Genomic DNA, 14,058 nt, shown 5'->3' with positions numbered 1-14,058 from the left:
ACCACCCTACCATTCCCTCCCGAGGAGGAGTTTCCTTAACTGTCCTTCGTCTTCATCATCAGACCGCTAATGATAAATTTTATTATTTTTTTTATTTTAGTGTAAAATATGACCACCATACCATTCTCTCCCGAGGAGGAGTTCCCTTAACTGTCCTTCGTCTTCATCATCGGTCTGATGATGAAGACGAAGGATAATGACAATCACAACCCATCTAGGTGGAAAGTTCTCATCAATACAAATTAATCGATCCCAATCACAAGGTGATTGCTGTAAATCGCTAAGGAGTTCCCTCGTCTGTATTTTGGCTTCATCTTCAGATCGATTCCAAACCTTCATGAAATTGTAGTGCTTTGAAAACCTTAACTTAACGAAAAAAAATATGAACACACTAGTCATCCATTTAACTTTTGAAAGTTTTTCCCGATTTCTCCAGGTTTCCATCATCAGATCCTGACCTGGTGAATATGGGACCACATGGGGAGTTTATTATTTATTTCATCGAGTAATCGATGTACATACATAAAAAAAACATACCGATCAAAATGAGAACCTCCTCCTTTTTGAAGTCGGTTAAAAATAACAAAAAGGACATAAATGTAAGTCTTAGTCGTAAAAAAATTAAAGTAGGTACTCAGGAGTTATCTAAAAAACTAATCATAATATCAGCCGATGGACGTCCACTGTAGGATATAGGCCTTCCTTTTGTAGGGACTTCCAAACATCACGATACTGAGCCACCTGAATCTAGCGAATCGCTTGATGTCCACCTGGTGGGGGGTCGATTAATACTGCGCTTACTAGTGCGGGGTCGCCATTCCAGCACTTTGAGACCATCGGCTCTTGAACTCCGAACTATGTGCCCCGCCCATTGCCAATTCATCTTCGCACCTCGTTGTGCTATGTGGGTGACTTTGGTTCTTGTGCGGATCTCCTCATTTCTGATTTGATCGCGCAGAGATACTCCTAACATAGCTCGTTCCATCGCTCTAATACAATAATAAACTAATACCTAGGTTAGAAGAACAGCTTGTTTGTCGTGTAAATAAGTAAATGCAAATGCACACTTGGGAACACACACTTATCTTGTAATACAGACAGACACTTCAGTTTTATTTTATGTAGATATGTATTGATGTTTTCACATTAAGGTAATTGAGCCATGGGTCGCACGAAGGAGGTGGAACAGCCAAACAATAACCCGGTGGAAGCCAAGAAGTTCCGCGACGAGGCGACCGGACATTTCAAGAGCGGACACTTCGACCGAGCGCTGGTGTCACTGGATAAGGTAGCTATACTGTTATTCCAGGATTTACCTGTCAAACAAAAGCAAGAAAAAACACAAAAGAAAACTATAACCGGTTTCGTCGTAGGTTGATATGGTCCTAGAACATCTTCTAGTAAACTACAATAGGGATGATGAAAGTGTTTTAAATTGTTTATGTATACCTGAATAAATTATGAGTATGTTAATAGTAAAGCAATTAATTTGAATAAATAATAGGGTGTCTGTGAATATTACTTTCGGAGCTACAGGAATTTAAAGGGTCATATTTGCGGCACTGCCACGGATCATTTAAAAACGCCCTTTGCTAAATGACATGGCTCAATTAGATTTGGATGAGCGTTCAAACTATATTACAAATATTTTTGTTATTTGTGCGCTTACTTTTATAATTCACATGAAAAATGTCCCATTAAGTCTAAGGAAGGCAAAAATGTACGATTTTTCATCGTTAAAAATGTTTTTGATTGATAGTTTTTAATGTATAAATTAGTTAACTGGCCCGAATGTCTTAAAAAACATTATAATAATAATAATAATAATAATAATAGAGAGAGCTGAGACAGAGAAAAAACGTAAATATCTAGATCTGGCTCACGAGGTTACCGCCATGTGGCATGTGGAGTCCACTGAAATCATCCCAATCGTCATATCTGCCAATGGTTTGATCCCAGTCAGCCTCGCTCACCATTTAAGGCGGCTGGGGTTCCGTGGCAGTTCGCTCGCAGGCAAGATGCAAAAAGCGGTCTTGCTGGACTCGGCTAGGATAGTCCGCCGGTTTCTTCACCTGTCGCCCTGACCCCCGGCCGTTTGGTCTCCCTGCCGGGGTGAATCCTCCGCCCGGTGCATATATGTATTTATGTAGCGTATATTTATGTTTATTTATTTTGCGTATTTAAGTAAGTTTATTTATTTTCCTTTTGGCCTTATATATATGTTTATGTTGTACCGGGCGTGAGAGTAAAATGTATCAAAATAATAATAATAATAATTTATTTATTCATCAGAAAGCAGGTTTATAGTCATCCCCATTAACCAATGTTCGAATCCAAGAACTCAGCAAACGGCTAGAGTGTACACTCTATAAGTATATATTAAGGAAGGAGAAACGTGGTGTTTCTTTAGTGAAATTATACGAAAATACGAGTCCTAGAACACAAATAAAAAATATTTTTACAAAATTTTTCCTATCTATTACAATAATCTCCTGAACAACAAGTAAGTACATTCCATTGCTATTAGGATAGAGAATGAAAACTAGCTTTTGGATCATTATAAACCCCAGTAGATTGATCAGTTCATCATTATCAACCCATATTCGGCTCACTGCTGAGCTCGAGTCTCCTCTCAGAATGAGAGGAGTTAGGCCAAATACACGCTCGCAGACTTCACACGCGCAGAGAATTAAGAAAATTATCAGGTATTCAGGTTTCCTCACGATGTTTTCCTTCACCGTTTGAGACACGTGATATTTAGTTTCTTAAAATCATCAGATTGATCAGTTAAATTAAACACATTACGTAGGAATGAAAAGTAGCAACAATAATGGAGATATCAAAAACAAAGCGCGTCACCAAAGAGCATCCCACCCAAGGAAGCAGGCGATAAGTGGGTGCGAAAACACATTCCGTCACCATGACGACCACAGCTCGGGCGTCGATATCGATGCCCCTTCACACACCTACGAGTTACGTAACAGATCCAACATGTCGCATCTAACTGTGAAAGCTTTTGACAGTGAAGACAATGCCAAAGCCCAAGCTCGATCCATTCTCGGACCGACGAAAGACGCGGAGTTCCTCCAGAGCTTCGTTAGAGTTGGAACAGGGGACGAAGACGAGGAGCTACCGATTCAAAAGGCATCCATCAGCAAACGGGCACCAGTGGAGAAAATTGACTCTTTCCCCGAAGATGAAAAGTTCACTCCGACGGGGCGCAAGGATTCTGAGAAACCCCAGAAAAAGAAGTTCCGTCGTAAACCGAAAAGGGAGAGACGACGTCGCGAAGAGGAACTCTACACGGACAAAGATCGAGCTGCAGCCGTCGTGATAGGAACTAGAGACATCAAGCAGTCTCTCAGTATGAAGGACAAGGCGGAGAGGAGCAACGCTCTGCAGCTGCCGATGGAGGCGGATGCTGGCACGCTGCTGGCGTTAGCGCGCGCTGAGATGATGAGGGAGAGATTTCGCAGCGCACTTACTTTTGTGGACAAGGTATTTCAACAACGAGGTACCTTTTGTAGGTAAAACGATCTATAAAGATTCAACGATCAACTCATTAACATTCAAACCCTAAATATTCCTGAAAATGGGAACAAGCATTTATTGGTTAAAGATCTTTGACCCATTAATCGATCTAAATGCACGTTATCGAGCATTTCTACTATTGAAGGACGGAGGTACTTAATAATTAAGTCGTCAACCTTGATTTCTTTTGAATGTGATGAAAATCTCAACTAAATATGATTGTAGATATTCTTTAATAAAAACTTTGATTTCGCTTCAATTCGATAATTTGGCCGATAATTTTAATTTATTTCTTTGATCTTCAGTGGCGCTAAGAGCTTGGAATTAAAAAAGTTTAGAGAAAATTCATAAACCAACTAAAATAAAAAAAAAAAACTTGGCAACTTTGTATCGATAATGATAAAGTAAAATTAAAAGGGACAAAAGAGCGTGATAGCCTAGGATTCAGGATTCAGTCGCCGATTCGGAGGGCGTAGGTTCGAATCCGGTCCGGGGCATGTAACTTTTCAGTGACATGTATTTTAAGAAATTAAATATCGTGCAAATACCTAAGAATTTTCTTAATTATCTACGTGTGTGAAGTCTGTCAATCTGCATTGAGCCAACGTGGTGGACTATCAGCCTGCCCTCTTTCATTCTGAGGAGACTCGTGCTCAATAGCGAGCCGAATATGGGTTGTTAATGATGAACTGGGTTTTATATAATGAACCAAATGCTAGTTTTCATTCTCTATCATAATATCCCAATAACAATGGGATGTAGGTACTTACGTGATGACGATGAATAACATAAATATATTTGAAAATCACATGTTCTAGGCAATCGAACTAGCTCCCGAAGAAAAAGCCGCCTACGTATCGCGCAGCAGGTGCTACCTACTGCTCGGGGAGCCCCACAAGTCGCTGATCGACGCGGAGAGTGCCCTCAAACTGGACCCCAAGCATGCCAAGGCCCTGCTACAGAAAGCCGAGGCCTTGTACTACTGCGGGGAGTTTGAGCTGAGCCTTGTACACTACCATCGGGGACTTCGAGCAAGACCTGACCTGAGTGAGTTCCGGCTTGGGGTTCAAAAAGCACAAGTGAGTGATATTTTTGTATTATATTTCCTACAAATACTACGCTACGTTCATTTAGTGCTGATTCTCAAAGTGATCCAGGTGGAACCCCGGGGTTCAAGGGAGACTCGATGAATGACGTTCACAATTCGCTAGAATCTTCGAAAATTTATCCGGTTTCATGCCGAATGGGGAGCTTTCTAAATAAAATAAGATAATTGGTTGGTTCATTGCGCTATGAGTAGATTATAAAAAACTCAAGTTGGATGGAATTAGGCCTACTTATTTTACCTCCTTTTTTGTCATCTACTGACAGCACAATCATAGTTGGAAGTTGGAACTCAGTCGAAACTAACACTGACACACTCACAACGAAGTTGCCATGGAAACGAACGATGTCACAGTGCTGTAACTTTACAGAATGCGGGGGCTGATAATTACAGCCAATTTATTACCCTGAGCCATTGAAATCTTATAAAAAACTTCATGCACTCAGCTCACTAATCCGCGGCGGAACACCTAGGTGCTTCTAAGCTCTAAGAATGACCTTCTGACCATAATATTATTTCTGTTATTCAGGAGGCAATTGAAAACACAATCGGGGCTGTAAAAACAGTGAAGAAGAGCTCAAACAAGCGAAGACTGTCGAAGTCGTCCCGACCAGTGTTGGGCCAACTGATGTCGGATAAGATCTACCTCGAGAATCTTCTCAAAAATCCAGATCTAGCGATAGCGGATAAAAAGAACGACGTAGTCATGAAACAAGCTGAGGAGGCGATACGGTTTTTGGAAAACCGGGAAGAGTTTTGGAGGCAACAACAAACTGCTTAGAGAAAATGCAAATAAATAATTATAGATATTAAGAGTAATATATCGTAGCCTAGTTTGGTGCCCGTGGTTCTATAAGTAGTACCTACACTACTTATAGAACCACGGGCACCAAACTATTATTAAAACTATACCGGTTGAAATTAAAAAAAAAATACAACCGACTTCAAAACTTTAACGTATCCCGAAACTAAAAAGGGAAAAATAACTTTATAATATTTTCTACCTATTGATCACTTTGAAGTGGGTGCCAAGCCCGTGTGAAGTTGATTTTAGTCGTTACTGAAAAAACCACTTATAAGACAAAAAGAATGTCTAAGACAAAAACCTTTACGGTAGGTACGCGGAAAAGATAGATTAATTATAATTATATTGCAATAATAAGTAGAGTTCAGACTTCATACTTCAGAGTTCATAATCTCTCACGATCTTCCGGAAACGGTCAAAAATCTTTTAAAATATACGACTATCCAATGTGCAATAAGCGGAAATTAAATAAATTCTTTTTGGGACAGCCTTTGTACATCGCAGCAGCGACACACTCACATAATAATTTAAATGTTGTTTATTTTACTACCCGCTGATGATTGTTATTTTTATTCTTTTCTATTTTTGTTTGTTATTTAATTTTTTTTAATATTATTTATGTAATAATATCCAGTGCACAATAAAGCCAATAGGGGTGATGACAGTTTTTTACACTGTATATAAATTAAGAGTATACTAATAGCAAAGCAATTTTGTAAAAGCAACAGGGTATCTGCGATCATTACTTTCGGAGCTACAGGGATTTAAAGGGTCAGATTTGCGGCGCTGCCGCGGATCCCTGAAAAACGCTCCATACAAAATGGCACAGTTTAGTGACGTCGTTGGCTCGCTGATCGTTAGGTTTGTATGGGCGTTCTAACAAAATTACTAATATCTTTGTTATTTGTTGTTATGTTTGTTAATATGTTTATAGTTCATTTATTGAAAAATGTCACATTTAATGTAAGGAAGCTAAAACTGTATGAATTTTCATCTAATTACGATAAAAAAAAATTTAATAGATTTTGAAATTTTATAATCTTATTTATTTTGCAAATATCCAGACAATCTTTGCTTTTTATGTATAAATCAGTTAACATTGATCTTATTTACCCGAATGTATCATAAAAATCAATATATTCAAACCTAGTCATCATCCCCATTGTGTTATGTGTTGCACCATGGTTAGGCTTAATTTAAATATCTACCTACTCGTATTTTGTAGAATAATAAGAATATATATTTTTTGCAATGAAGTAATTATTACTTATACTTTTATTTTTAATAATAAAGTAAATAACTAAAATAAAATAAATAATAACATACTTATTATGAAAACAATTACTGTAAGAGACGAGTTTCTCTGTCGTTTCGTTTTGGTTTCGAACCGTTTATTCATGTGTAAATGAATAGTCCATTTTAAAAAAGATTTCCTCCATAAAAACCAAGAGAGCTCCGCAAACCACATGGGGCTATTTCCAGGGATCACCGAATAAGATTAAGAGCCACTATCCTTATACACCTAGTAGTAAAGTAATAGGTCCATCGTAGCATTTTAGTAGGTAATTAAATTTCGTTTTGTTTTAATTAAATGTTAAAAGACTTATTGATGTTTTTATTAAACTCCTGTTTATTTAGATTCCCAATAAACAAATATATCATGGCATTAATTCTTGACAATGTTTTAAGAAAAACGAAAATAGCTTACCTACCTAATGTTTTTTTTTCCGATTTTTCTATTAAGAAGGCGTAAGACCAGGCTACGCCACTGGTCTTACGTAGCTGCTAGTATCAGCCGTATCAAACATACGGAGCCCCCGGACTACAGGGACATAGGTACATACAAACATTTGTAAAATGTAGGTAATCTTTTTTTTCCCCTAAAGTTGAAAACATCCTATATTTTAACCGACTTCCAAAAAGGAGGAGGTTCTACTTTCGGCTGTGTGTATGTTTTTTTTTCATGTTTATTGTCATGTTTATTTTAAGCCAGCATTTTTGTTTCTTTTGTGAGAAATCTTTACCCTTCATTTGGGGCCCCAAACTAATTTTGATTCAGGGCCCCTCCAAGCCAAGCTACGCCACTGCGTAATACTATCGTTACATAATATATAACATCACAGACACCATGAAGCGACAAGTTGTTATCGTATATTTTTATTCGACTTTTAAAGCACCAACTCGTATTAAAGTGGTCACGGATCACATCTCACGGTCACATTATGACCGTTATTAGCCAAATCAAGATCCAAAAACTTACTAAACGTACTTTTACGGGAAAGAATATAATTATTGCTCCAACCGAAGGCCACAAAAAATATTTAATATTTAAACTACATTGGTTAAAGTGCAAATAACTAGTATAATTTGCCAAATGACGCTATTTATCAGAAAATCGGTCCAGGAAACGGCTCTTTTGTGTCTGCCTCATATAAATAGTGTGATGGCGTTTTTAGCACGACATTGTGAATTGGTTTGTAATAATAAAATGGTTGCCATGAGTTACTTGTTGATTGGGCTTGTGTTAGTAATATCGAACGTAAGTACCCTCATTAAGTATTTACCTATAACACAAAAATACTATAACCGCGATTGATAAGGAAATATTGGAAAATGGGGGTGAAATACTCATACTTCACGACCTTTTCTCAAAACACTAAGTCCATTAAAACCGGTTTAGCCGTTTCAAAGAAGTATAAGTCCCAAACGCCGGCCAAGATTCTGTTATACCAATCTAGGTAGGAATAGCTAGTAAGTATTATTTTATAGAGGAAAATTTTTATTGTTTGTTTTTTGAATTGAATAAGCTCTGAAAGTAGATAACTCGTAGAGGGCCTAGCGGCGGTTAGATACTGTGATGATCGTGTTAACGTAAACGAGAACGGCGAATTCCTAAGAAGTAGAAACATTGCCATCTAGTGGCACTACTGCACAACTGTTTCAATTCCATATAAATAAATTCGCGATTACGTTAACGCGATATTAACAGTATGAAAATATTGAAAACTCCCACTAGGCACACTGTACCATTTGTACATGTCCAGAACTTGTCTGGGATCAGAATGTCAGACTATATACTGACTAAGCTAACATATATCCGCTGCGGTAGACGTGTTTTAGAGTGCAGACAACGTATAGTAGCTCAGTAAAGGACGCTCTTCAGTTGATGGACCGAATGTAGTGGGAAGTAGCTGGATGAAGAAGGGGATGATCATTTGTGGTGGCTTACTCTTGATAGTGCCTAGACATGGACATGTATTTATGTAATATACATTGCTGATGATAATGCATCTATTCGCTAGTAAAGTAAACTGTGTCTGTATCATGTATGACATCACTATTCAGCAAATACCTACGCCTGACAGTACTTCATTGCGTCATCCAAAAATATATGTAATATTTCCAAGCATGGCCTTTATATTTGTAAATAGAGGACCCAGTCAAGTTTCGCTTTAACAGTTAGGTACGCAAGCACCCAATCGCGAGCAAGCTTTGGGCGACAAACAGAGTTTTTAGCCGCTTAAATATTGGATTTTCTGGACCAAGATAGTGAATAGCAATTGTAGGAATTTGCTTATACGTATATACTTGCACTTATTTGTAATGAATACCTCAGTTCACAGTTTTCATAGTCAAATGTCTATACAACTAGGACATAACTTTTATTGACGAGGCCCTAATAAAATACAGATTTTTTCTAGTACATGTGCCTAAAGGTATTAAGGCATAGGTATACTAGGAACATAATTATTCGTATATTCATGTGATATATTCATTATGTGTATATATTCAGGTATCTGCTGGGTCTGAAGATGATGTGATGTCCTGCCTAGAACTTTTCAATCCTGAGGTGGGTACTTTATACATACCTATAAGCTTTAAGCTCATAATTTAAGCAGGGACGTAGTTGCCGCCGTATCAATGATACGGGGCCCCCGGACTACAGGGCCCCTTACGTGTGAAAGCAAAAATGAGTAAAATGTACACAATCCCAATTAGTCTGGTGCGTCCCGAAAATAAAACAACCAAAATCTACATTAGGTACTACGTAAAATAAGTGGCAAAATGTTTGTTGTAACATTTTTTTTGTTTGAGTGCAGGAATTGGGAATTTTTTGGGAGATTTTTCGGGAATTGCCGCTCGCCTATTTTGATAATGGACCCGTCCAAGGCACGCTACGCCACTGCTTAGGTCTGTTGGACTTGTCGTAATAGGTCCTCGTCACAGACGTTTTACTTTGTTTGAAGGAAGAAAGAAGATAATCAATTTAAATCAAATCAAATCAAAATTCATTTATTTCAAGTAGGCTCAATTTACAAGCACTTTTGACACGTCAGTTGACTATTTGTAAAGATTCTACCACCGGTTCGGAAGGCAGGTTCTGCTGAGAAGATACCGGCAAGAAACTCAGTTGCTCTTTTGAAATGAAAAAGTCATACAGTACTATAATTTACAATTGATAACAATTACAATTTCTTATAGTTTTACTTCCTGTGTGAAGGTGGAAGCTGATCCAATGGCCTCCAAGCACCTTTATCGTTAAGGAACTCATCAATAATGTAGTAACCTCGACTAAGTAAATAAAAATTTTTAACACATTGCTTAAAGTTGTGCATTGGCAAGTCCATCACACATCACATTTTGTTTCTTATATCCTTGTTTTATGTTGTATTCTATAAAAAATTAGTGTTTCCAGGGTGTTGACAAGATGTGCTGCGAATCTTTGGAAAGCTTCGATGACCTGAATAAAGACTACGATGAATGTCTCACATCAGACTCGGAGGAGTGGATGGTTTGTACTCTGTTTGATCTATCTGGAATCTTTTAAAAGCTTAAGTTTGTTGGAACAGGGTTACAGTTTAAAATGGGATATCCCGTAATTATTGAACGTAGGCTGCATTCTCTTGCGCGCCCTCTAGCTACTAAGCTAAGTAATTATACTCGCTATATTATACTAAGAACTTCAGTGCATCTATCAATAAAATGTATGAATAGGCGTTTATAACCTTGAAAAAGATTTCATAATCGTTTCTAAACTGATCGTAACTTTCTTCTTTTTCTTTTTCTGTTCCTTTTTTTCCCCTCCAACTAGTCTGGAAAATTATATTTTTTTTTTTATTCTTTACAAGTTAGCCCTTGACTACAATCTCACCTGATGGTAAGTGATGACGCAGTCTAAGATGGAAGCGGGCTAAATTGTTAGGAGGAGGATGAAAATCCACACCCCTTTCTACACGGCATCGTACCGGAACGCTAAATCGCTTGGCGGTACGTCTTTGCCGGTAGGGTGGTAACTAGCCACAGCCGAAGCCTCCCACCAGCCAGACCTGGACAAATTAAGAAAATCTCAATCTGCCCAGCCGGGGATCGAACCCAGGACCTCCGTTTTGTAAATCCACCGCGCATACCACTGCGCCACGGAGGCCGTCAAAATTTTCGTATTTCCAGTATAGTTGGAGGGAATGGTCATATTTAAAAGATATGGCAAATATTCTGTTTAAAAAAACTGTTGGTAGGTATTAGAAGTATGAAAATAGACCAACGGGTTGGGGGATTGAACTACCACACCTAGGTGATGAGTCCGACCAATGGTAAATGGTAGCTTTAAAATAATTTACCGGAAATAAAAGAATTTGTAAGTATTTTTTCAAAATTATTCTTGACAGTGCGAAGACTTCCAATGTATTCTGAAGAAGACGGGAATCATGAAAGACGATGCTATCGATGAGGAAGGTGCTAAGAAGTTTTATGATAAACTGGAGAAAGATTATCCTAAAGAGAAATCCTTTATAGAGAGACTAAGGAAGGAGTGTCTAAATGGCAAATATGCGACCTACCCTCCCGAAGATTCCTGCCCTGCCGTCAAGTTCTATGTCTGCACTTATATCAACAGCTTCCTGGTAATTTTAAAATTGATTTACCTAATAAATTAAATTAAAAAAAAGCCTCTCTAGCGCAATTGAGAATGCCGCATGTTACGAGGTTCGATTTTCGAAATTGACTCAGGTCTGTTATATGCAGGGGCGTAGCTATCACCTTAGCAATGATACGGAACTCCCGGACTATAAAGGTCCATTCGTGTGAAAACGAAAAATGAAAAAAAAAATTCGTAGTTCGAAGCTCAAGAGAAGCACTGGGTATAATATTTTTAACACGAAAATGTAACCGACTCTAAAGAAGTATATCAGTTATTTTGATTTTAACACAAAATTACTGATTTTCATAAAAATTAAATGGGACCAATCTGGCAATTCCAGATTTTTTTTTTTTTTTTTAATTTTATTTTTAAAATTTTAAAAATTGGTTGGTCAAGGAAAACATCGTGAGGAAACCTGCACACCAGAGAATTTTCTCAATTCTCTGCGTGTGTGAAGTCTGCCAATCTGCATTGGGCCAGCGTGGTAGACTATTGGCCTAACTCCTCTCATTCTGAGAGGATACTCGAGCGCAGCAGTGAGCTGAATATAGGTTGATAATGATGATGAACCAACTTTTAAAATTCCTTTTCAGCTGCCTCCCCCTGCCCATACCTCGCTACGCCCATGTTTATTACCCCGTATCGCATCGTAAAAAATGTTTAGCCATGTAGTTCAAACGATTATTTTATAATTACATAAATACCTACTTAACAATCGACCTCAATGTAAATTTTAAATTTTTAGGGATGTGATTCATGGAAGAAACTCGACGTGTGTCAAGAAATGGCTGAAAACGCGAAAAAATGCAAAAAAGCGCTTGGACAATGATCAAACAACCATTAAATTATCTACAGACTCCGACGATATTAACTATGCTCTAGGATTGTATTGCAATTTTTTCCTACTTAACTACCTACATAAACATAATATTTGATACAAATATATAGGTACACTAGCGGACGCCCGCGACTTCGTCTGCGTAAAATTCGATGTCAATTTTACTACTACCCCCTAACCTAACCTAACCTACCCTACCCCTACCATACCCCTACCCTATCACTACCCCAACCCTACCACTGCCCCAACCCTACCCCTACCCTACCCCTACCTTACCTATACCCTACCCCAATCCTACCCGTACCCTCCCCGTACCCTATCCCTTTCCTACCCCTATCCCACCCGTACCCCTATCTCACGCCTATCCTACCCCTACCCTGCCACTTCCCTATCCTACCCGTACCTCTACCCTACCACTACCCTACCTCTACCCCGACCCTACCACTACCCTAAACCCGGCCCTAAACCTACCCTACCCCTACACTACCCCTACGCTTCCCTACCCGTACCCTAACCTACCCTGTAACTTCTCTATCTTACTCCTACCCTTAGCAAAATCGGTCCAGTCCTTCGAGAGTGGTGGTATGACCAAGAGAAATAGAGACTTCTATGCTAATAATATAAAGAGGTAAAGTTCGTGTGGTTGTAGGAGGTAATCTCTGGATCTACTGGACCGATTTGGAAAATTGTTTTACCAATAGAAAGCTACGTTATTTGCGAGTGTCCAAGGCTATGTTTGATCCCCATATTCACACGGGAACGGGAACTACGTAAATGAAAGCGCCGGGCGTCATATAGTGGAATTTCTGCGTCTTTTAGAAATTTTGTATTATCTCCGAAACTATTTAAGTAATTAACATACTGTAAAGGGCAAATCTTATCTCCATAATACCCTTGTGATTATTAAATAATTTATTTTAATAAGGATTAAAGTTTAGTTGTATAAATAATGACGTAAACCTAAGTATATAAAATTAATAATTTTTAAAACACAAAAGGCCTTTTTTCTTCTATATATCAGCTAATATATAGAAGATAGATATATGGTGTCGCGGACTTTTTTGTAGAACTTTTAAAGATACATAAAGTCTCCATATATTAATTTCAATTTTACACAATAGTTAAGGCAGCGCATGCGAATAAGTCTGTATAAGAGGATTTTCAGTCCGACCTGTATGACAAAAACTGTGATAACTCGGCTAATATATATGATACCAATATAAAATATAACCTATAGCACTCCCCGATAATGTAGCATTCTACTGGTGAAAGAATTTTTAAAATCGGACCAGTAGTTCCTTCAAACTTACAAACTTACAAACTTTACCTCTTTATAATATTAGTATAGATAGTATAGATTAGTATAGACTACGTATGTATATCTTTTACAAAATTAAGTTAACACAAAACACTATAATTACACTTACTAAGTTTTAATTAATTTATATACACAACAATCGAAATAATACCATAAAACGAAATAATAACTAATTACACGAAATACGTATGACGAAAGTCGAAAGTCGAAACGAAACGAATAAAATAAAATTACAAATTATTTATTTGAATTTAAAGTTTAAACCCGATTACCTGAACCTGGTCCTGAACCTAAACAAAGAAAGTACGACGTATCTAAACTATAAATTAAAACTTAAAGTATGTCTCTAATCTCTATTTCTAAATCTAAAAAGAAATACGTAAATAGACAGAGTCAGACAAACAGTACCTAGCTAACTTTAACTACCTACGTGGTACGTGGCGTGCCTAGAAGTAGAACATAATCATTAACAATAAACATCGACTTGCCAAAATCTAAGTAAATTTTTCACCACCATCACCAATGTATGAACAATCAATTTCGA

The 14,058-nt window shown here is 37.7% G+C and overlaps 2 protein-coding genes across 2 annotated transcripts; both read left to right on the top strand.

Moving 5' to 3' along the window:
• Nucleotides 1–2,985: 2,985 nt before the first annotated feature.
• LOC112054436 (outer dynein arm-docking complex subunit 4) lies at nt 2,986–5,494 on the top strand. The gene is made up of 3 exons (XM_024094225.2): nt 2,986–3,498; nt 4,350–4,610; nt 5,166–5,494. The coding sequence occupies exons 1-3, from the start codon at nt 2,992–2,994 to the stop codon at nt 5,415–5,417; spliced, it is 1,020 nt and encodes a 339-aa protein (XP_023949993.1). The 5' UTR covers nt 2,986–2,991; the 3' UTR covers nt 5,418–5,494.
• Nucleotides 5,495–7,719: 2,225 nt separating this feature from the next.
• LOC112054437 (uncharacterized) lies at nt 7,720–13,751 on the top strand. The gene is made up of 5 exons (XM_024094226.2): nt 7,720–7,980; nt 9,235–9,291; nt 10,138–10,233; nt 11,108–11,341; nt 12,104–13,751. Exons 1-5 carry the CDS (start codon nt 7,816–7,818, stop codon nt 12,185–12,187), a joined length of 636 nt encoding a protein of 211 aa, XP_023949994.2. The 5' UTR covers nt 7,720–7,815; the 3' UTR covers nt 12,188–13,751.
• The last annotated feature ends 307 nt before the right edge of the window (nt 13,752–14,058 follow it).

This window comes from Bicyclus anynana, chromosome 3, assembly GCF_947172395.1.
Source record: "Bicyclus anynana chromosome 3, ilBicAnyn1.1, whole genome shotgun sequence".
NCBI classification, from domain to species: Eukaryota; Metazoa; Arthropoda; class Insecta; order Lepidoptera; family Nymphalidae; genus Bicyclus; species Bicyclus anynana.
Note: the sequence above shows the minus strand (reverse complement) of the source record. Positions and strands in the feature narration are given on the sequence as shown.

Bases quoted from the DNA above. Each gene is read 5' to 3' on its own strand.
- LOC112054436 (XM_024094225.2), top strand. From the start codon at position 2,992: ATGTCGCATCTAACTGTGAAAGCTTTTGACAGTGAAGACAATGCCAAA. The intron at 3,499-4,349 runs GTATTTCAACAA...CACATGTTCTAG, and splicing joins CACTTACTTTTGTGGACAAG to GCAATCGAACTAGCTCCCGA. The intron at 4,611-5,165 runs GTGAGTGATATT...TCTGTTATTCAG, and splicing joins TTGGGGTTCAAAAAGCACAA to GAGGCAATTGAAAACACAAT.
- LOC112054437 (XM_024094226.2), top strand. From the start codon at position 7,816: ATGACGCTATTTATCAGAAAATCGGTCCAGGAAACGGCTCTTTTGTGT. The intron at 7,981-9,234 runs GTAAGTACCCTC...GTATATATTCAG, and splicing joins TTGTGTTAGTAATATCGAAC to GTATCTGCTGGGTCTGAAGA. The intron at 11,342-12,103 runs GTAATTTTAAAA...TTAAATTTTTAG, and splicing joins CTTATATCAACAGCTTCCTG to GGATGTGATTCATGGAAGAA.